Source organism: Melanerpes formicivorus, unplaced genomic scaffold (assembly GCF_026170545.1).
Source record: "Melanerpes formicivorus ecotype bairdi unplaced genomic scaffold, bMelFor1.0.p_v2 SCAF_504, whole genome shotgun sequence".
NCBI classification, from domain to species: Eukaryota; Metazoa; Chordata; class Aves; order Piciformes; family Picidae; genus Melanerpes; species Melanerpes formicivorus.
In genome coordinates this window covers 2,020-23,513 of record NW_027142856.1, presented here as the reverse complement: position 1 = coordinate 23,513, position 21,494 = coordinate 2,020, and the positions used below count along the sequence as shown (strand labels likewise).

Below are 21,494 nucleotides of genomic sequence, written 5' to 3'. Positions count from 1 at the left end.
GACAGTGAATGTGCAGTGTGAGTATGTAGTTTAAGGGGTTTAACTGATTGTGCTCTCTTCTGACCTTAAAATGATTTTTTTTGGGGGGGGGGGGGGGGGGCAATATTGCCCTTATATTATCAATGCTGTAACACTATCCTTAATGTTCAAGGCACTGAAAGGATAGAGGAGAAACAGACCCTGCTTCTACAGCTCACCACCTAAAATCACAACTTAAAAATGAGAAGGAAATGTAGTAAAATGTCTATGGTTACTTTAAAAATATTTTCTCCCTCAATATACAACTGCTCCTCTACTTAGTTTAATTCTTTCAAATATTATTGTAGAAGTGAGACCTGAGTAAGGATCTGAAAGAGGGTAGGTTAGTGCCCCTAAGGCTACCCCAAACAAAGTTCCAAGCTTGGAGAACAGGGTAGAGAAAACCATAAAAGTAACTACTGGAAAAGTATTGAAACAGCCTAGGGAGGCTGCCATTGGGAGTGCAAACCAAGCGCTACGTACTGTGAACAAAGATGAGCGAGATGCACCCAGCAGATACTTCCCAGAACCAACAATGTTGATTCAAACATTAATGAAGGAAGGAAAAAAATTAAATGACTAAAAAAAGGATGGAAATGTGGCATTGGGAACTGAATACTCCACAAACAAACTGAAACAGGGGAGGTCAGACCACTATCACTGGAAACCACTGCCAAAAGAAATGTGGCATTGGGAACTGAATACTCCACAAACAAACTGAAACAGGGGAGGTCAGACCACTATCACTGGAAACCACTGCCAAAAATGACACCGTTGTCCCTGCCAGCTTGGCCATGTCAAGACTTGAAATGAACCAGCCTTCTCCATGCTCCAAATAACCATCTAGGTAGGATGCTTGTATGTCCCTCAGGTGAAGAGCCTCCAATCCCAGCAGGATCCAGGTAACTCTGCAAACTCCATGGAAGCAGCTTGCAGTTTCCCAAACCCCTCTGTCACCGTTTGAGGCTGTGCCTTTAAGAAAGGGAATATGGTGGATGGAAGTTGGTAAATGAAAAGAACGATCTAAACTAATTTCATTGGTAAAGTAGGAGGAAGCACCTTCTGAACTGGGAGTGCAGGAGGGTATCCTGGGCATTCCAGCACTTTTCTATCAGTCCTTCTTCCGCTCCTCCACCGAGCAGCAGCTCTCTGTGCTGGGCTTTCGGCCAAGGCTTTGGCCTTCAAACTGACAAACCTGATAAGGCCTGTATTAACTGCTTTCCAATTAACACAAAACTGCTTCTAACTTTTTTTTTCTCTTTTCTCTCTCTTTCTAACCCGCTCTGGGGAAAAGGGGGAGAGAGGGGGAGAGCGGAGGTGGGGAACCCCCCTCAGCAGAGGGGGGAACTCTCATTTCTGTGCTACTTTATTGTATATCTTTGTATATATTGTAAATATTGTAAATTTGTATATATTTCCCTGCATATCCTACATTGCTTTGTAAATATACAACTCCACTGCTTTGCTAATTCAGCTGTGAGGTTTTTTTTTCCCTTTCCCTTCAATTTTTTTTCTTTCCCTTTACTTTACAGGGGGGAGGGAGGAGGTTTCTTGGCCTTACCCTTCCAACCCTACGACACCCTCTTTTCAAAACACAGACGGTATCTCATCTTCTCCTGATTTTGTTCCCAACCCTCTGCTGTGTCCCTCTGTAAAGTGATCTTTTCCAACTGCTAAAAACCCACCACACACAGCCTACACAGGTATGTTAAAGGGGGAAAAAAAAAGACATTAAAAAGTCTCTACCTTCAATTCAGATTGAAGGAAAAAGCAGATGTAGCTCTCAAATTTCTGTTTCCTTTTTCAACATACCTTATTTTCTCTGCTTCATTTCCTAGACACAACAGGGCAGCTGTTCACAGAACACATCTGAACAAGTCAGGTATATTGTTTATTTTTCCAATACCAGTTTCTAGAGCTTCTTGGCCACAAAAAAAAACACCTATGAAGCAGCCACCTCATCCACACTGCCTCTCATCCAGGCAATTTAAGGATCTGCCATTTTGCATCATCACTTATTTTTGTGGTCTATAATGGGGGCTTGGGGGCTGTGTGTTTGTGGGTTTTGTCAGGAGTTTTTGGTTTTGGTGGTGGTTTTTGTTTTTCTTAGAGGCAGAACTAGCAGGTTAATTTCACTACAGGGCTATTGAAAATTTAACTGCAATGGCTGATGAGAAACATTTGACAACTTAAACTCCTAACATTGGAACGTCAAACAACCTGAGTTCCTTAATCTCCTGATTTTTAAGTAATGCCTCAGAAATAATGAGGTTTATTAGTGATTTATGAACACTCAGTGTGATACCACCTCTAGCACTCTTTGCTTTCAGCAACAAGGAAGCCTGTAAATAGAATAGAATAAACCAGGTTGGAAGAGACCTTCAAGATCATAGTTTCATAGTTTCATAGTTTCATTCAGGGTTGGAAGGGACCACAAGGATCATCTAGTTCCAACCCCCCCTGCCACGGGCAGGGACACCCCACACTAGATCAGGCTGGCCAGAGCCTCAGCCAGCCTGCTCTTAAACACCCCCAGGGACGGGGCCTCGACCACCTCCCTGGACAACCCATTCCAGGGTTTCACCACTCTCATGGTGAAGAACCTCCTCCTCACATCTAGCCTGAATCTCCCCACCTCCAGCTTCATTCCATTCCCCCTAGTCCTATCACTACCTGAGATCCTGAGAAGTCCTTCCCCAGCCTTCCTGTAGGCCCCCTTCAGATACTGGAAGGCCACAATTAGGTCACCTCGGAGCCTTCTCTTCTGCAGACTGAACAGCCCCAACTCCTTCAGTCTGTCCTCATAGGAGAGGTGCTCCAGCCCTCTAATCATCCTTGTGGCCCTTCTCTGGACACCTTCCAGCACCTCCACATCCCTCTTGTAATAGGGGCTCCAGAACTGGACAAAGTCCATCAAGTCCAACCTATCATCCAACACCACCTAATCAACTAAACCATGGCACCAAGCACCCTATCAAGTCTCCTCCAGAACACCTCCAGTGATGCTGACTCCACCACCTAAATCAGTGATTACAGCTGACATGACTGTGAATGGCTGCTCATCAGCAATTCTTTTGTAGCCCAAAGTAGTGAGTGTGCCGGGCATCACTGCTCAGAAATCTGCAAGCCCACTTTCATTATGTGCCAATTGATTACTAGTGGATTCTGAGCTTTTGCTGTATAGTCCGGGCAGGTTAGAGCATCAAAGCTCAAAGTTAGTTCCTCTCTGAAGAGGAAGCAGTGTAAATAGTAATCCTTATTTAGCCATCCTATTCAGAACATTTTTAATTGGTTTGGGTTTCATTGCAGTCCAATTTTGAGGCCCTAAAGAGGAAGCAGTGTAACAGTAATCCCTATTTAGCCATTCTATTCAGAACGTTTTTAATTGGTTTGGATTTCATTTCAGTCCAATTGTCAGGCCCTAAAGAAGAAGCAGTGTAACAGTAATCCCTATTTAGCCATCCTATTCAGAACATTTTTAATTGGTTTAGGTTTCATTTCAGTCCAATTTTCAGGCCCTAAAATGACAATAGATGTCATCCACATAGCTGTGAAGTCACAGTGCAGCGTGGCTTCCAGTTGCCACATTTATTTATGCTAGCTAATTAGAGCATATAGTCAGTTACTTCAATCAACAGCTTTGTTTGTCCTTTCACTCAGCAAATGTTGCCACTTACCCACTTAAAGTCAGTTTAAAACTAACTAAGAATCTTAATTTATGCTTTGGAATTTAATTCAGCAGTGAACCCAATCAAAATGCTTTGACATCTGAATGCAAATGCAACCTGCAGTCCCATTTCTCCTGCGCAGCGCATCAGAAACCAAGAGATGCACAGAAACCACAACGAGAGGCTCTGCAAAAACAAATATCCACATATCCTTCTGTGCATGTTTTTAAGTTGTCTGTTTGCCAGGTTTTACAGTGCATGTAGTAAAGGCAGTTATTTGGTTAGTAAATACCATTTAAATATTCCAGTTAGCATAGCCGTCCATAAAAACCTTAACGCCAGGGCTAAAATGACTCCTTTTATTAGATCAAACTAATAAAATATTCTAAGTCATAAATACACATTAAAATGTAAAAATTTCATTGCTCAGTCTACCTGGCACAATTTAAAAGCAGTTCTAGTAAATCCCCTTTGACTCCACTACAGGGAAAGAATATTCCCTAAACTGACACAAGAAGCAAAAACTCCTCACTCGTTAGTTGTGAGGAAATTTCATTGACAGGAGTTGCTGTCACCTCCCAGGTAATTTCAGAATCATATGGCACATCACATAGAATGCTGAGGAGGAGGAAGAAATAATTGTGTGCACTGTGTCTGATGGCACCTACACTTAAAAGTTGTTCAACATTTCCTCTTACAGGCTGCTTTCAGTTCCTGACCTTTAGGCATTTGGATTTAAATCTTGCATGCCGACATTACTGGCCTGAGAGGAGCGAGGGAGGGAGGGAGGGAGGGATAGCCTGGTTAGACTATTTACAGAATGAAAGCTGGGTTTTAAACATCATGTTTATGCTTTAGCAAAAAATCTTATGTGATTAAGTAATTAAGATACTCAATCCCCTCTACACTTAAGAGAAAGGAACTAAATTTGGGGCCACGGTCATAGCTGTGTCAAAGATGTGCCGTTAGAGAGCACGTTTATTTACATTACGTACACCCACATTTGGTCCTACTTGATGAATCTTGATTCACACATGCTCAGGAGGAAAAAAAAAAATTGCCAGCATCTGTTTGCACTGAGTCTGTTCCTGCCCAAAAGAGCCAAATAAAATTTTTCTTGCAACAAGAAAATTTTAGCAGCTGCCCAGCATCACAGAACCCCGAGTTCAAGCTGACCGCAGCAGGCAGACGGCTTTTCCTCAAGCTCCCAAGGCTCTGCCCACTAACAGCAAGACAGAAAAAGTGGAATTAGTTTAACTGGAGCAGAACACAGTTGGACAACACCAGAATTAAGGGACCATGGAATCTTAATTCAGCCCTCATGGGTATAGGCATTACAACCTTTAATAAGGTGATCTCTTTATTTTTTTCCTACAGAACTCTTGCCCCAGTCAGTGAACATGTTTGACATTTCTTTCCGTCTGTCTCAATGTGTGGTCCTGAATAATCCTAATCCTGGCATTTCCTAAATTTTGAACATTTCATTTCCTACCTTTAAAAATACTTCAACATAATAGTTTGCATTTAACAAATACAATGAACTGCGTGTAGGAGCAGCAGGGCAAACAAAGCACTTTGTTCAGCGAATTCACTCGACAATCTCCACAACCATAATAAACACTACCATAAAGGAAAAAAATAAATCTCTAATTGGCACATTACTAGTAAGCACAGGAGAAACATCAGGCACTGAGTGGGTGATGAAGATTGAACCTCCACCCCCTTTCCCATGCTTCAGACAGGTTCTCTTGGAGTTCGGGCAAGATTCACAAGCAAGAAACGGCTCAAGATCCTTTAAATTCTACTGAAGAACTCTCCCAACATTCCAGGGAAAAATGGGTAATAACTGCCTTAGCTGAGGAGCTTCGTGGTTGTTTGGCTAAACTTGTACTACATGGTTGCTACCAAATAAAAAGCAAATATTAAACGAGTTTTGCACATCCGTGGCACTTGGGGGAAAATCCTGCAGTCAGTTTAAAAGCTTCTTCCTGGATTCGAAAGTCCTCATACTTAACCAGAGCAGCTGGCACGTTAGAAAAGCCACCCACAACACAACAAAACCACACAACCCAAAACGAAGCAGTAACAACAAAAAGCACCCCGGATTTTTTTGTTTGTTTTGTTTTGCTTTTTAACAGGGCACAACAGGAACCCACCGAACAAGGCAGCCAAGGAAGTCATTTGTCTCACTTGCAAAAGCAGTGCTAGGTAAACACACACCAGATAAATATTGTTGTTTGCTAAATTGCTACCCTATTTTAAAAACCAAACTGCTTCTTGCAAGTTAAGATTTATTACTTTGTGTACATGGAACATGGAAACCTAAATATGACTTTAGATTGCAACACTCTGAAAGAGTTAAAAGGGGGGAAAAAAGGAAAAGGGAAAAAAGGAAAAGGGAAAAAAGGAAAAGGGAAAAAAGGAAAAGGGAAAAAAGGAAAAGGGAAAAAAGGAAAAGGGAAAAAAGGAAAAGGGAAAAAAGGAAAAGGGAAAAAAGGAAAAGGGAAAAAAGGAAAAGGGAAAAAAGGAAAAGGGAAAAAAGGAAAAGGGAAAAAAGGAAAAGGGAAAAAAGGAAAAGGGAAAAAAGGAAAAGGGAAAAAAGGAAAAGGGAAAAAAGGAAAAGGGAAAAAAGGAAAAGGGAAAAAAGGAAAAGGGAAAAAAGGAAAAGGGAAAAAAGGAAAAGGGAAAAAAGGAAAAGGGAAAAAAGGAAAAGGGAAAAAAGGAAAAGGGAAAAAAGGAAAAGGGAAAAAAGGAAAAGGGAAAAAAGGAAAAGGGAAAAAAGGAAAAGGGAAAAAAGGAAAAGGGAAAAAAGGAAAAGGGAAAAAAGGAAAAGGGAAAAAAGGAAAAGGGAAAAAAGGAAAGGGAAAAAAGGAAAGGGAAAAAAGGAAAGGGAAAAAAGGGAAAAAAGGAAAGGGAAAAAGGAAAGGAAAAAAAGAAAAACGAAAAGGAAAAAAAGAGGGAAAAAAAGGAAAAAAGAAAGAGAAAAAAAAGAAAAAAAGCAAAAAGAAAAAAAGAGGGGGAAAAAAGGAAAAAAGAAAGAGAAGGAAAACAGAAAAGGGGAAAGAAAAAAAAAAGAAAATAAAAAAAAAGAAAGAAAGAAAAAAAAAAGGTGCCTTTTTAGCTGTAGAGACTCAAGCGGGAAAATTACAGCCTCCCATTTTCAACGCTGCAGTTAATGCTGTGTCAGCACCTCCACCAAACCTCGCTGCTCAGCAGTCTGTAAAAAGTTCACTCCCAGCTGGAACTTGGCACCCAGAGCCCCAGAAAGGTGCCGAGGAAGAAAAGCAAGAAACCCGCCGAGCAGCTGCTCAGTGGCGAAAGGGGGGCAATGAAGGGGCAACTCCGCCGCCCGCCGGGACGGTTCACCGTCCTGAGTCCCGACCCTGGCTATCCCCCAGCAGAGACACTTAGCCAACCGGCCGGGCGAGGCCGGCGGCCAGGGCCGCCTCGAGCCCAGCCGCCACTACGTTCAGGCCGCCCCAGGGTCTCCCCGCCCCGCTGTGTCCCGGACAGTTTCTTCCCTGCCCCTCGGCTGCCTTCACCTCCTCGAAGGGGGCGGCCACCAGCGCAGCCTCCCAGCTGTTGACCTCAGCCCCCGCCGAGGCGACCACGCTGGTCTTGGGCCGCTTGGGACCCATGGCGGCGCGGGCCGGCGGGCGGGCACCAACCAAGCGTCGCCGTGGCGACCGGCTCCCGCGAGGCCGACGCCTTCCGCCCGCGCCAGCCCGGGGGTGGTTCGTGCCGTGCGGGCCCGCTCCAGCCCGCCGGCTGCGGCCGTGCTTCTCCGTTTGGGGTCCCCGTGCCTGCCCGGGGGCGCCTCTGTGCTCGGCGGAGCCGCTCCGGGGCTGTCGGCGGCCATCTCGCGTCGCCTCGCCGCAGCCGCAGCGTGCTAGCGAGGGGCGCCCGGTGGGTCGGCGGCAGCTTTGCCGGTTTCGCTTATCGCTTGCGACGCGGGGCGGGCGGGCGGACTGCCGCCGCTACCTGGAGCCACCTCCAAAGGAGAGAGGGCTCCGGCAGAGCTGCCCACGATGGGCACTGGGGCTGCTCCGGGGGAACGGCAGCGGGCCGCGCGGGGGTCCCACAAACCATCCCATGAAATGTCACAGCCCGAAGGCTGCACAAAAGCAGCCCCCTGCGCCCGGGCGAAGCTGTGAGCCGGGGCCGCGGCGCTGGCTGTGGCCTGAGGCAGGGGAATGCATGCACAGGTGTGGGCGACCGGCCCTGCTCCCAGCCCCAAATCACTCCCCGAATACTACCATATGTTACGACGCTGGGACCAGGAGGGGAGAGGGAGGCGCAGTTGGGAGAAAGCAGGAGAGCTGCCAAGATAAAGAATTCATTACAGAGGAGTCATGTCGTGATCTCACACTGGAGACGAGTGAAATATTCTGTGTGATTTAACATTTGGTGAAAATATCCCAAACCACATGCTGCCCTTCCCCCACCCCTCGGTACCGACCAGCACTGCCTGGAGCTTCCAAGTCTCTATGGATAGTTTCGTCAGAGCCTTGAAGCCCTGCTGTGCTACTGCTTCAGTCAGAGTTTCATCCCGGGATGATACTGGCCTAGTGTGTGTGCTGAATAAAAGGTCTTTAATTGGTTTAGTGGAGAAATTACTGTGTCCAGTTCTGGGCCACTCAGTTTATGAAGGGCATTGAGACACTTGAACGTGTCCAGAGAAGGGCAACGAGGCTGGGGAGAGGTCTGGAGCACAGCCCTGTGAGGAGAGGCTGAGGGAGCTGGGGTTGCTAACCCTGGAGGAGAGGAGGCTCAGGGGTGACCTCATTGCCCTCTACAACTACCTGAAGGGAGGTTGTAGCCAGGAAGGGGTTGGTCTCTTCTCCCAGGCAACCAGCACCAGAACAAGAGGACAGAGTCTCAAGCTGCGCCAGGGGAGGTTTAGACTCGAAGTGAGGAGAAAGTTCTTCACCAAGCGAGTCGTTCGTCGTTGGAATGTGCTGCCCGGGGAGGTGGTGGAGTCACCGTCCCTGGAGGTGTTCAAGAGGGGATTGGACGTGGCACTTGGTGCCATGGTCTAGTCATGAGGTCTGTGTTGATAGGTTGGACTCGATGATCCTCGAGGTCTCTTCCAACCTTGGTGATACTGTGATACTGTGAAATAAGAGTTCAGGTTCATAGGGGGCATAACAGCCAAGTCTCTATCATCTCAGTTTGCAGAAGGGTATCTTCCCTGGGTTTGCAGACAGTGATGTATATAACACAGGAAAGCTGCATGGTATGTTTGCCAGCACCCGTAAACATTCTCCCCCTCCCACCCCGTTTCTTGGCTGGTGTCCATTTTTCTCTTTTTGAGGTTTGGTTGTCCAGAAAAAAAATGAGTATCAGTTTTCAATTGTTCACAGAAACAGGCAGTGTGACGTTTGCCCCATACTCTTGTTCTGTGTTGGAAGTCATCAATGTGCAGCTTGTGCCTGCTGAGGAGCACAGGGAGAGCATGGGAATGAGGAATGGGACAGGCTCACCAGTTGATGCAGCAGAACAGAACAGAGATATGGGGCAGAATGGACAGACAACAGTGCTAAATATCCTTATAATGAGCAACCCACCTGATTTTTCAGGGCTGGATGTAAGCTTCAGCAGGACCAGGAGTGGGTTGTGCATGTGTTGCAGTTTAGGCGAAGTGCCTTCTGTCGCTGCCACACAAGATACACCTCTGATGACCTGAGTGTCCAGCCCAGTAGGTGGACACAGGAAGCTGTGCATTTCATACCCATAATGTCCTGCTCCCTATAAATCTATCAGCAAGGTCTAACACTTTCTTCCCTTGCTGCTCCCATGGGAGATGCTCCCAATCTGGTAATGGAAGGGGAGTTATCTCAAGGCCTCTTAGGCCACGTCTAATGCCAGGAGGAGAAGGGTGTGGGGGAGCTCATGACAAGTTTTCCAGGTTTTTGATCTTTTGTCCTTCATCTAATGCCTGATGGGCATGGGAATCATAGAATCATAGAATGGGTTGGGTTGGAAGGGACCTCCAAAGGTCACAGAATCACCAAGGTTGGAAGAGACCTCAAAGATCATCAAGTCCAACCTGTCACCACAGACCTCATGACTAGACCATGGCACCAAGTGCCACATCCAATCCCCTCTTGAACCCCTCTGGTCATCTAGTCAACCCCCCAAATCTTTCCCTCCCTATTTAAATTCAACACCCACCTTAAGCTAGGTGGCTGTGTAGGGTAAGGAAAGGTCAGAGAGAACACTGATTTCTTCTGTGGAAATGTTTTCAGTCTTTGTGGAGTTCATGACTCTCTCTTCCCCTCCTGATAGAGTATTTTGCATTCTGTGTTGGTAATGGGAATCAAAGAGCAGCTGAGCCTCTCCCTCCAGCCTTTATCCTGTGTCCAGTCCTGGGCCCCTCAGTTTAGGAAAGATGTTGAGTCTTGAGACCAGCCTAGCAGTGGAGTGGGAAGAAAGAGCCCTGGGGGGTTTGGGTGTACCCTCAGGGAGGGAGAAGGGAAATGTTTTGGGAGGCTTTTGGGTATGCTGTAAGGGGACTCTGTATGCTGTGGGGCATCTTTGTTTTTATGCTTGTAGCTCTCTGTAAAACACTCACTGCTTTTCCATTTAAACTTTCCATCACTTCTGCAATCCATTTGTGTGAGCCTCATTTTTCTGCCCTGGTGGGAAGCAAAAGATCTGCCTGGCCTCAAACTGGGATTGTTTAGCCTGGAAAAGAGGAGGCTCAGGGGTGACCTCATTGCTCTCTACAACTACCTGAAGGGAGGTTGTAGCCAGGTGGGGGTTGGCCTCTTCTCCCAGGCAACCAGCACCAGAACAAGAGGACACAGTCTCAAACTGCACCAGAGGAAGTTTAGGTTGGAGGTGAGGAGAAAGTTCTTCCCAGAAAGAGTCATTGGCCATTGGAATGTGCTGCCCAGGGAGGTGGTGGAGTCACTCTCCCTGGAGGTGTTCAAGAGGGGATTGGACATGGCACTTGAAGCCATGGTTTAGTTAGTCACGAGGTGTTGGGTGATAGGTTGGACTTGATGACCTCTGAGGTCTTTTCCAACATTATTGATTCTATGATTAGCTCTTTCACAAATGGCACACCAAATTTTGCTACATGGAAATGCCAGGCTTACATCTGGGCATCCCTCTTCTGTGCAGCAGGTACCCCCAACCTGCACATTTGTCTCCTGGATTCCCAGTTTTCCTACTCATCTCATCTGTGGCTTGTCAGTATAGTTGAATTACATTTGGTTTTGCTAACAGTATACTGTTTTGAGATTGCTGCAACTTCATCTTTTAGCTATCAGAAGCAAGATGAAGCTTTTCAGATAGCTCAGTGACAACTGGGTGTTTTGCAATCCAGGCCGTTTAGAGGGAACAAAGACTGTAGTTTCCCAATATATTTTATTTGTCTCTTCTCTGTTGGAGGATTTAACCAGAAGAATTTCAGTGGTCTGGTTTACAATTTGGCCTACAAGCATCTCTAGCAGCACAACCAAATGGACACAGCCAGCCAAACAGGGGAGATTTTTAGGTGACTTCACTACTGGAGAACTTATTTGAGGCTATACTGGGGCTCTTTGTAATAGAGAATATACCTAATTTCCTTCTCTTCTCAGTTTGGTAGAGTGATGGATGTATTTTTAGATAAATAGCATAACCTCCCAGTGATTTGCTGTCCAACTTTAGCTTGACTTGCCATCTGCTGCAGCAGCCAACCACAAGAAACAACTTATCTAGATGTGCTTACTAAGATGGAAATCAGACCAAAATCATTTATGTCAAATAATCCTTACACATCCAAGCAAACACACAATGAACAGCCTGGCTCAGCGTTCTCACAGCTATTGGACACGTTCTTGGAGCCATTTGTAGGCTCACATCAATATTGCTGGTTTTCAACCTTCCTAACTATCTTGACCACAGAGAAGGGCAACAAGGCTGGGGAGAGGCCTTGAACACAGGCCCTATGAGGAGAGGCTGAGGGAGCTGGGGTCGTTTAGCCTGGAGAAGAGGAGGCTCAGGGGTGACCTCATTGCCCTCTACAACTACCTGAAAGGTGGTTGTAGCCAGGAAGGGGTTGGCCTCTTCTCCCAGGCAACCAGCACCAGAACAAGAGGACACAGTCTCAAGCTGCGCCAGGGGAGGTTTAGACTCGAGGTAAGGAGGAAATTCTTCACCGAGCGAGTCGTTCATCATCGGAATGAGCTGCCCAGGGAGGTGGTTGAGTCATTGTCCCTGGAGGCATTCAAGAGGAGATTGGACGTGGCACTTGGTGCCATGGTCTAGTCATGGGGTCTGTGTCGATAGGTTGGACTCGATGATCCTCGAGGTCCTTTCCAACCTAAGTTATACTGTGATACTGTGATCCAGCTATGAGCATAATGAAGCTGTTGCCATCTCCCACAGGCATCACAGCAGTGCACATTTCTAACCATACCATCAGGACACACGTTACAGTATCACAGTATCACCAAGGCTGGAAGAGAACTCAAAGATCATCGAGTCCAACCTGTCACCACAGACCCCATGACTAGACCATGGCACCAAGTGCCACATCCAATCCCCTCTTGAACACCTCCAGGGATGGTGACTCCACCACCTCCCTGGGCAGCACAATCCAATGACTAATGACTCTCTCAGTGAAGAAATTTCTTCTCACCTCCGGCCTAAACTTCCCTGAGCCTCCTCTTCTCCAGGCTAAGCAACCCCAGCTCCCTCAGCCTCTCCTCAGAGGGCTGTGCTCCAGACCTCTCCCCAGCCTTGTTGCCCTTCTCTGGACACTTTCAAGAGTCTCAATGTCCTTCTTAAATTGAGGGACCCAGAACTGGACACAGTATTCAAGGTGTGGCCTAACCAGTGCTGAGTCCAGGGGCAGAATGACTTCCCTGCTCCTGCTGGCCACACTATTCTTGATACATGCCAGGATGCCATTGGCCTTCTTGGCCACCTGGGCACACTGCTGGCTCAAAAGTCAAAGTCCAACAGGACATGCTCATCCACATGCTCATCCTGCATCCCCAGGATTTGCCTTCCCTGTCCAGAGGGTGTTATGCATGCTCAGTACTGTCATGGGCCCAAGCTCATGCATGGGGTCTGGCTTCAGTTTGGGGAGGGTACATAAACAAGGGTCTACAAAAACAGGATGCCCCTCTCACAGTTCTTGGAACTCAGTTCCAAACAAGGGTTTCAGAGTACAGCTGTGATAGGTGGGTGGTGTTGGGACATTCTTGTTTTTCTAAACACCTCAGTCTCTGACACAGGTTTTCACTTAAACATCAAGAAAGACTTGTCTGTAAGAGTGCCAGAGCAGGGGATGAGGCTGCCCAGAGAAGTTGTGGAGTCTTCTTCTTTGGAGACTTTGAAAACACTCCTGCTTGTGTTCCTGTGCAATCTGCTCTAGGCTAACATACTCTAGCACGGGGGTTGGAGTAGGTGGTCTCTGGAGGTCCTTTCCAACCTGTCTGTGATTCTGTAACTTACACAGAGGGTTAACCAAACATGCACAGTTGATGCTGTGAAGTAGGTAGACACAATAGCATGTTCCTGTGCCCACACTTTTAATAATGTATAGAAGGACTATTTAAAAGTTAGGTATGCTTTTTGCTTCCTCCAGGAAGAAGAAACATTGATTGCCTTTTATTTTAGGGTGTCTTAAAGAACATTTGCACTTGTTCCCCAGTGAAGTGTTGGGAGCAGAAAGACATTGCTAGCTGTAAAACTCTTGTCTTCTCTACTTGATTTCCTGGGAGATGACAATTAACTATAGAACTAGGAAGGGTTTTGGATTTGGTAGACTGAGAGGGGAATTAATTTTAATCATGCTTGGATTTGAGCTTTCTTTCTTTCTTTCTTTCTTTCTTTCTTTCTTTCTTTCTTTCTTTCTTTCTTTCTTTCTTTCTTTCTTTCTTTCTTTCTTTCTTTCTTTCTTTCTTTCTTTCTTTCTTTCTTTCTTTCTTTCTTTCTTTCTTTCTTTCTTTCTTTCTTTCTTTCTTTCTTTCTTTCTTTCTTTCTTTCTTTCTTTCTTTCTTTCTTTCTTTCTTTCTTTCTTTCTTCCTTCCTTCCTTCCTTCCTTCCTTCCTTCCTTCCTTCCTCCCTTCCTCCCTTCCTCCCTTCCTCCCTTCCTCCCTTCCTCCCTTCCTCCCTTCCTCCCTTCCTCCCTTCCTTCCTCCCTTCCTCCCTTCCTTCCTTCCTCCCTTCCTTCCTCCCTTCCTTCCTCCCTTCCTTCCTCCCTCCCTCCCTTCCTCCCTCCCTCCCTCCCTTCCTCCCTTCCTTCCTCCCTCCCTCCCTCCCTTCCTCCCTTCCTTCCCTCCCTCCCTTCCTTCCTCCCTCCCTTCCTCCCTCCCTTCCTTCCTCCCTCCCTTCCTCCCTCCCTTCCTTCCTCCCTCCCTTCCTTCTTCCCTGCCTCCCTCCCTTCCTCCCTCCCTTCCTCCCTTCCTTCCTTCCCTTCCTTCCTTCCCTTCCTTCCTTCCCTTCCTTCCTTTCTCCCCCCCCTCTTTTTTTTTAAGCTCTTAAGTGCTTGACAAACAACTGCAAAAAAGGCTCATTTCAGTCAGGAGCACCTTCTCACCTTCAACTGAGAAGTGAGCAGAGAGTCCTGTGCTTGAGTCCTTAATTGCTTTATATTGCTTTCATAAGATTTATGTGTTTCTTAAACGGGGAGGCTTCCTGGATTATGGCTTCAGAGAGCTGTTCCTGCTTGTGAAAACTTTCCAGAACAACTAACACAGCCTTCAGCACTGCTTGGGAAATCAGTCCTTCATGCTACTTCTATTTCTTAAAAGAAGAAGAAAGGTGTCTTGAAAAACACACAAACTTTATTTTTTGTAAGAGAGCAGTCCCTTTTCCCTCAAAAAGGAAGAAAGGAAAAAACACTAAACTCATTTTGCTTTCCTTTCCAGCCTCATAGCACTTCAGAATCTGGGCTGGGAGCAGCTTTTGCTTGAAGTTTGGCAGCTCTGCAGGACACAACCATCTCACAAGCTACACAGATTTGGCAGCTATGGTGTGTGTTTCCACAGCCTCCCTGAACTCTCGCATACCAGTGTGGATGTAGGAGGTCTTTGCCTGCAGTTGCTGCTCTGGCCACCAAGTGATTCCTTCTAATTTATTTCTCAGTCTCTGAATTTGTTTGTGTAATTTGCATAAAGCTTCCCACATGGACTGCATTGGCCTTGTGGATGCAGACCAAGTATCTGTCTTAGCTTTAGGAGCTAGACAGCTTATTTCTATGTCAGGAAAATGTAGGTGCATGTGCCCTGAAAGGGACAAAGGCTAAGGTGAAGTATAAATATGTGAATGCACTCCTCTTCTGAATGTGGCCAGCAGCTCAAGGGAGGTGATTCTCCCCCTCTGCTCAGCTCTGGTGAGACCCCACCTGGAGTACTGCCTCCAGTTCTGGAGCCCCTATTCCAAGAGGGATCTGGAGGTGCTGGAAGGTGTCCAGAGAGGGCCACAAGGATGAACAGAGGGCTGGAGAACCTCTCCTTTGAGGACAGACTGAAGGAGTTGGGGCTGTTCAGTCTGGAGAAGAGAAGGCTCCAAGGTGACCTAACTGTGGCTTCCCGGAATCTAAAGGGGGCTCCAAGAAGGCTGGGGAGGGACTGCTCAGGATCTGAGGTAGTGCTAGGACTAGGGGGAATGGAATGAAGCTGGAGGTGGGGAGATTGAGGCTGGAGGTGAGGAGGAAGCTCTTCCCCATGAGAGTGGTGAAGCCCTGGAATGGGTTGTCCAGGGAGGTGGTTGAGGCCCCATCCCTGGAGGTGTTTAAGGCCAGGCTGGCTGAGGCTGTGGCCAGGCTGATCTAGTGTGGGGTGTCCCTGCCCGTGGCAGGGGATTTGGAACTAGATGATCCTTGTGGTCCCTTCCAACCCTGACTGATTCTATGATACTATGATGCACTTACAGTTTTTTTTCTTTCAACAGATGTCAGTAATTTCTGAATTAGAATTACTTGTACCCATAATGAAACAAAATAAACTCTCCTCCTCAGATTGTTGTGGGCCTTTTTAATAAGACAAGTGTTGCTGAGTGGTGGGAACATGAAAGGGTGGTTCTAGAGAGAAAAGGAACAGCCAAATTGTAAAGAGAATGCAATTTGTGCCCAAGAAGGCCAGTGGTATCTTGGGGTGCATGAAGAAGAGTGTAGCCAGCAGGTTGAGAGAAGTTCCCTCTCTCTACCTTGCCCTGGTGAGGCCTCATCTGGAATACTGCATCGAGTACTGGGCTCCCCAGTTCAAGAAATTGCTGGAGAGAGTCTGGCAAAGAGGCACTGAAATAGTGAGGGGGAATGGGGCATCTGCCTATGAAGAAAGGCTGAGAGGCTTGGAGCTCTTTAGCCTGGAGGAGACTGAGAGGGGCTCTCATTAATGCTTATCAGTATCTAAAGGTCCAGTATTAGAAGGTTGGAGCCAGACTCTTCTCAGTGGTGCCCAGTGACAGGGCATAGGCCAGTGGAGACAAACTGGAACACAGGAGGTTCCACACAATCATCAGGGAAAAAAATCTTCCCTTTTTTGGGTGGCAGAGCCCTGAAACAGGCTGTCCAGAGAGGTTGTGAAGTCTGTGTCCCTGGCGGCATTCCAAAGCTGCCTAGATGTGTTCCTGTGTGATTTACTCTAGATGATCCTGCTCTAGCAGGGGGGTTGGACAAGATGATCTTCAGAGGTCCCTTTCAACCCCTACTGTTCTCTGATTCTGTGATTCAGACCAGTCCATTTGCCACATGGCAAGGCCTGCCCTCTGATCCCAGGCCAGTATACACACAGATCAATAGACCTAACCTATTTAAGCCTTCCTGCATAATAATGTGGCCAGAGTCAAAGCAAGTTGTAGATATTCCCTTCTCCCTCCAGCTCTAGCATTTAGTGTTGGCCTGGAATGTTGCTGTTTTTTCTTCATTCAAATATTTCCTGTCAAGCTGAGTTACAAATGTGTGTAGCTTCTTTTCTTTATCACCAGCACAACATGCAGAACAGATCAAACTTCCTTTATCCATGCAAATAAGTTTAGATTTAAGAGTCTCCACCAACTTGTTTTGTTTTGTTTACTGGGAAAAAAAAACCACTAATCTTACAAAGCCCTGCATTTAATTTCAGCAGAGATGCTTTTGGAATCTCCCCTGTGCATGCATATGTGAGGAGAATGTTTGTTTCTCCCTGTAGCCAATGGTATAGGGATTCCTGGCAAAGCTCGCAATGAAATCCATTATCATCTGTCAGTAGAATGACTTCCAAATTCCAGCTGAATGCTGTGCAATGGTCTCTTTAAAGAAAGACTCCCTCTGCATTTGCTATTGTAGTTCTACTGTCTCTAGGTAACTGAATTTTAGCAGCAGTGCAGTGCTGCCAGTCAGCACAAAAGTCAAATTTCAGCTCTCTCAGGCTTTACGCCTGCCCCTTTCCAAAACAGACCACAAGGATTTATTCTTTTCCCTAAAGAAATAAATCCAAAGAAAACATTTTCCCACCCTTCCAGAAAGCAAACTCCCCACCTCCACCCCCCTTCTCCTGCACTTTCAAACCCTGTATCATTCTGTGTTTTCTTCTGGCACAAAAGGAGTAGTTTCCCTGAGGTTAGAGGGTGCTCCTTGGAGATCTGCTTCTGTAGCGCTCCTTGCCCCTACCGCCACCCAGAAAGGGAGTCTTACACAGTAGTGCTGAGCACTAACCACTAACCTTTTCAACAGCCAAACAAAGCAAAGCCTAAATAAGTGGAACTTGAAACATGATACTGTTGCTGGTGCAAAAATTAAAATGCTTCTAATCCATTAAAAACAAACATTTAACACCATGGAGGGTCAACAGACTCGAGATTTGTGCCAGAGTTTAGGCTGAAAATATTGCTGATAAGCAGTGGAAAGACATGGTGTATTTGTTTCTTTTTCAAGGAGGAGAGATCATTTATAAAAATACATGCAATCTGAACTGGTGTTGAAGTAATTAAATGGATAGAACCATAATTCTTTGGCCCTGAGAGCCTCATGTTGTGAACTCCTGTTTGGGTGTCATTAAATAGAATTTTCTGAAGGGGCTAATTGCAGGATAACTAAACTGCAACAGTATAGATTGCTCTGAAACTGTTGAATAGAGTAGAGTAGAGTAGAGTAGAGTAAGAGTAGAGTAGAGTAAGAGTAGAGTAGAGTAGAGTAAGAGTAGAGTAGAGTAGAGTAAGAGTAGAGTAGAGTAGAGTAGAGTAAGAGTAGAGTAGAGTAAGAGTAGAGTAGAGTAGAGTAAGAGTAGAGTAGAGTAGAATGGAATGGAATGGAATAGAATAGAATAGAATAGAATAGAATAGAATAGAATAGAATAGAATAAACCAGGTTAGAAGAGACCTTCAAGATCATCAAGTCCAACCTATCATCCAACAGCACCTGATCAACTAAACCATGGCACCAAGCACCCTATCAAGTCTCCTCCTAAACACCTCCAATGATGGTGACTCCACCACCTCCCCAAGCAGCACATTCCAATGGCCAATCTCTTTTTCTGTGAAGAATTTCTTCCTAACATCCAGTCTGAACCTCCCCTGGTGCAGCTTGAGACTGTGTCCTCTTGTTCTGGTGCTGGTTGCCTGGGAGAGGAGACCAGCCCGCGCCTATCTACAACCTCCCTTCAGGTAGTTGTAGAGAGCAATGAGGTCTCCCCTGAGCCTCCTCTTCTCCAGGCTAAGCAACCCCAGCTCCCTCAGCCTCTCCTCACAGGGCTGTGCTCCAGACCCCTCCCCAGCTTTGTTGCCCTTCTCTGGACACCTTCCAGCAACTCAACATCTTTCCTAAACTGAGGGGCCCAGAACTGGACACAGGACTCAAGGTGTGGCCTAACCAGTGCTATGTCCAGGGGCAGAATGACTTCCCTGCTTCTGCTGGCCACACTGTTCCTGATGCAGGCCAGGATGCCATTGGCCTTCTTGGCCACCTGGGCACACTGCTGGCTCATGTTCAGCCTACTGTCAACCAGTACCCCCCAGGTCCCTGAGGCATTAGTTATTTTTACTGCATATCCTGTCAGTAAACCTTGAGCACCATTGCTGCCAGTGGATGAATGGAGTGCAGGTTGTCTGATTTAATCTTTTATCAAAATCTAACACATGCAAGATTTATTTGAAACTTTTAAGTTAAAAAAAAAATGCAATTTCATAGCTTGGGTTTTGCACAGGAAGGTCAATTGGCACAAGCTGCTGTTGATATATCACTTGCTATTTCAGGGCAGTAAGCTAACTGTGGGAAAAGCTGGTCAGTCCTGAAGCAAGGAAAATAATGACTGCTAAAGCTAAACACTTACCTCATTCAGACCTTGCCATCAGAGTTTGAGTCATTCTAGATCCTTCACACAGCAGACTGAGCCCCTGATCTGCAGGCAGGTATCTCCCCAGGTACCTTGAACAGTCTAAACCTGTGTTCCTGGCTCACACACCTTTGGACATACATCCTAGGTCAATGGAGGTATACTCACATCTAATTAGAGGGCTGTCTAATAGGGCAATACAGGGCAGAATGAGCTGACTGACCCATCCAGAGCATGGAAAGAGAGATTGGCCGTTGGAATGTGCTGCCTGGGGAGGTGATGGAGTCACCATCCCTGGAGGTGTTTAGGAGGAGACTGGATGGGATGCTTGGTGCCATGGTTTAGTTGATTAGATGGTGTTGGGTGATAGGTTGGACTTGATGATCTCAAAGGTGTTTTCCAACCTGGTTAATTCTTCTCTTCTCTCTTCTCTTCTCTTCTCTTCTCTTCTCTTCTCTTCTCTTCTCTTCTCTTCTCTTCTCTTCTCTTCTCTTCTCTTCTCTTCTCTTCTCTTCTCTTCTCTTCTCTTCTCTTCTCTTCTCTTCTCTTCTCTTCTCTTCTCTTCTCTTCTCTTCTCTTCTCTTCTCTTCTCTTCTCTTCTCTTCTCTTCTCTTCTCTTTTCTCTTCTCTTCTCTTCTCTTCTCTTCTCTTCTCTTCTCTTCTCTTCTCTTCTCTTCTCTTCTCTTCTCTTCTCTTCTCTTCTCTTCTCTTCTCTTCTCTTCTCTTCTCTTCGCTATCTTATCTTATCTTACCTTATCTTATCTTATCTTATCTTATCTTATCTTATCTTATCTTATCTTATCTTATCTTATCTTATCTTCTGCTCAGCATGAATGGATTAGCAACACGTTGTAGGTAAAATTTGCAACACTTTTCATCCAGTGGTTCTGATAGATTTTAGTGAAACAGTCACTTAAACCACTATACATACTAGGATGCTGTTCAAATCAGAGACTTGGAGATCCTTACTGCCAAGCACAGTGGATCTCCCTGTAGAAATCCCTATCCTTTTTTGCTTTCTTAGAAATATGGCAAAATTATGGGCAGCTTCACAGGGCTGTGAACCAAATTCTTTGCCCAAATGTTCATGAGAAACAGCCATTGATGATGCAGCTTGGCTTTCAGGAGGCATTCCTCAAGGCTGCATTTATGCCATCATTGATTTTTTTCATCAACTACCCTGGAACAGTGTGGTTTTCTGAAAGAATATGCATTCCTATTCCTGATTTTATCCATGGAGGGCATGTGAAGGCATGGAGAGAACAAAGGACATACAGATCTCAGAACCCCGAGGCACACTGCTTTGCTATTGCCACACACAAACAGTCCATGCAGCTGCGTGGTGAAGTGTGAGAAAGTCCTAAAGACCCTAAAGGGTTTTTGCCCCTGTGCTCAGCACTGGTTAGGCCACACCTTGAGTACTGGGTTCAGTTGTAGGCCACTCACTACAAGAAGGACATTGGGGTGCAAGAGTGGGTCCAGAGAAGAGCATTGAAGCTGATGAAGGGTCTGGAGAACACTTGTTCTCGTGAGGAGCAGCTGAGAGAACTGGGATTGTTTAGCTTGGAGAAAAGGAGGCTGAAGGGTAACCTTCTTGCTCTCTACAACTCCTTGAAAAAGGAGACTGTAGTGAGGTGGGAGTCTGTCTTTTCTTCCAGGTAACTAGGTTGAGAGGTTTAGATTGGATCTTTGGAAACATTTATTTCCTGAAAGAGTGGTCAGGGGTTGGAATGTGCTGCCCAGGGAGGTGGTGGAGTCAGCATCCCTGGAGGTGTTCAAAAACCATGTAAATATGACACTTTGGGATATGGTTTAGTGGGTGTGGTGACCTTTGGTTTATAGTTGGACTTGATGATTTTAGAGGTCTTTTCCAACCTTAATGACTGATTATATGATTATTGGCTAGGTGGCAGTAGTGCCTATTTATGTAATAATGTATACCTTGAGTCCTGTGTCCAGTTCTGGGCCCCTCAGTTTAGGAAAGATGTTGAGTTGCTGGAAGGTGTCCAGAGAAGAGCAACAAAGGAGGGGAGGGGTTTGGAGCACAGCCCTGTGAGGAGAGGCTGAGGGAACTGGGGTTGCTTAGCCTGGAGAAGAGGAGGCTCAGGGGAGACCTTCTTGGTCTCTACAGCTACCTGAAGGGAGGTTGTACCCAGGTAGAGGTTGGTCTCTTCTCCCAGGCAACCAGCACCAGAACAAGAGGACACAGTCTCAAGCTGCACCAGGGGAAGTTTAGGCTGGAGGTGAGGAGAAAGTTCTTCACTGAGAGAGTTCTTGGCCATTGGAATGTGCTGCCCAGGGAGGTGGTGGAGTCCCCATCACTGGAGGTGTTCAAGAGGGGACTGGATGTGGCACTTGGTGCCATGGTTTAGTAGTCATGAGGTCTTGGGTGACAGGTTGGACTTGATGATCTTTGAGGTCTTTTCCAACCTTATTGATTCTATGATTCTATTAACACACATGTGCACCACTTTCCATATCATTTTGAAATGCAGCTCACTGTACTGCTGCAAAAAGTTCCTGTTATCACAGATCAGCTCATTTCTATGCTACT

The 21,494-nt window shown here is 46.2% G+C and overlaps 1 protein-coding gene across 1 annotated transcript in view; it reads right to left on the bottom strand.

The window, feature by feature from the left end:
• The window catches only part of LOC137460074 (sperm-associated antigen 17-like), a gene marked incomplete at its 3' end in the record, with an annotated part of 114,358 nt that extends 107,034 nt beyond the window's left edge, over positions 1–7,324 (bottom strand). The window contains 1 exon segment of the mRNA XM_068170672.1: positions 7,103–7,324. Coding sequence (XP_068026773.1) covers positions 7,103–7,324 — 222 coding nt within the window.
• Positions 7,325–21,494: the final 14,170 nt, after the last annotated feature.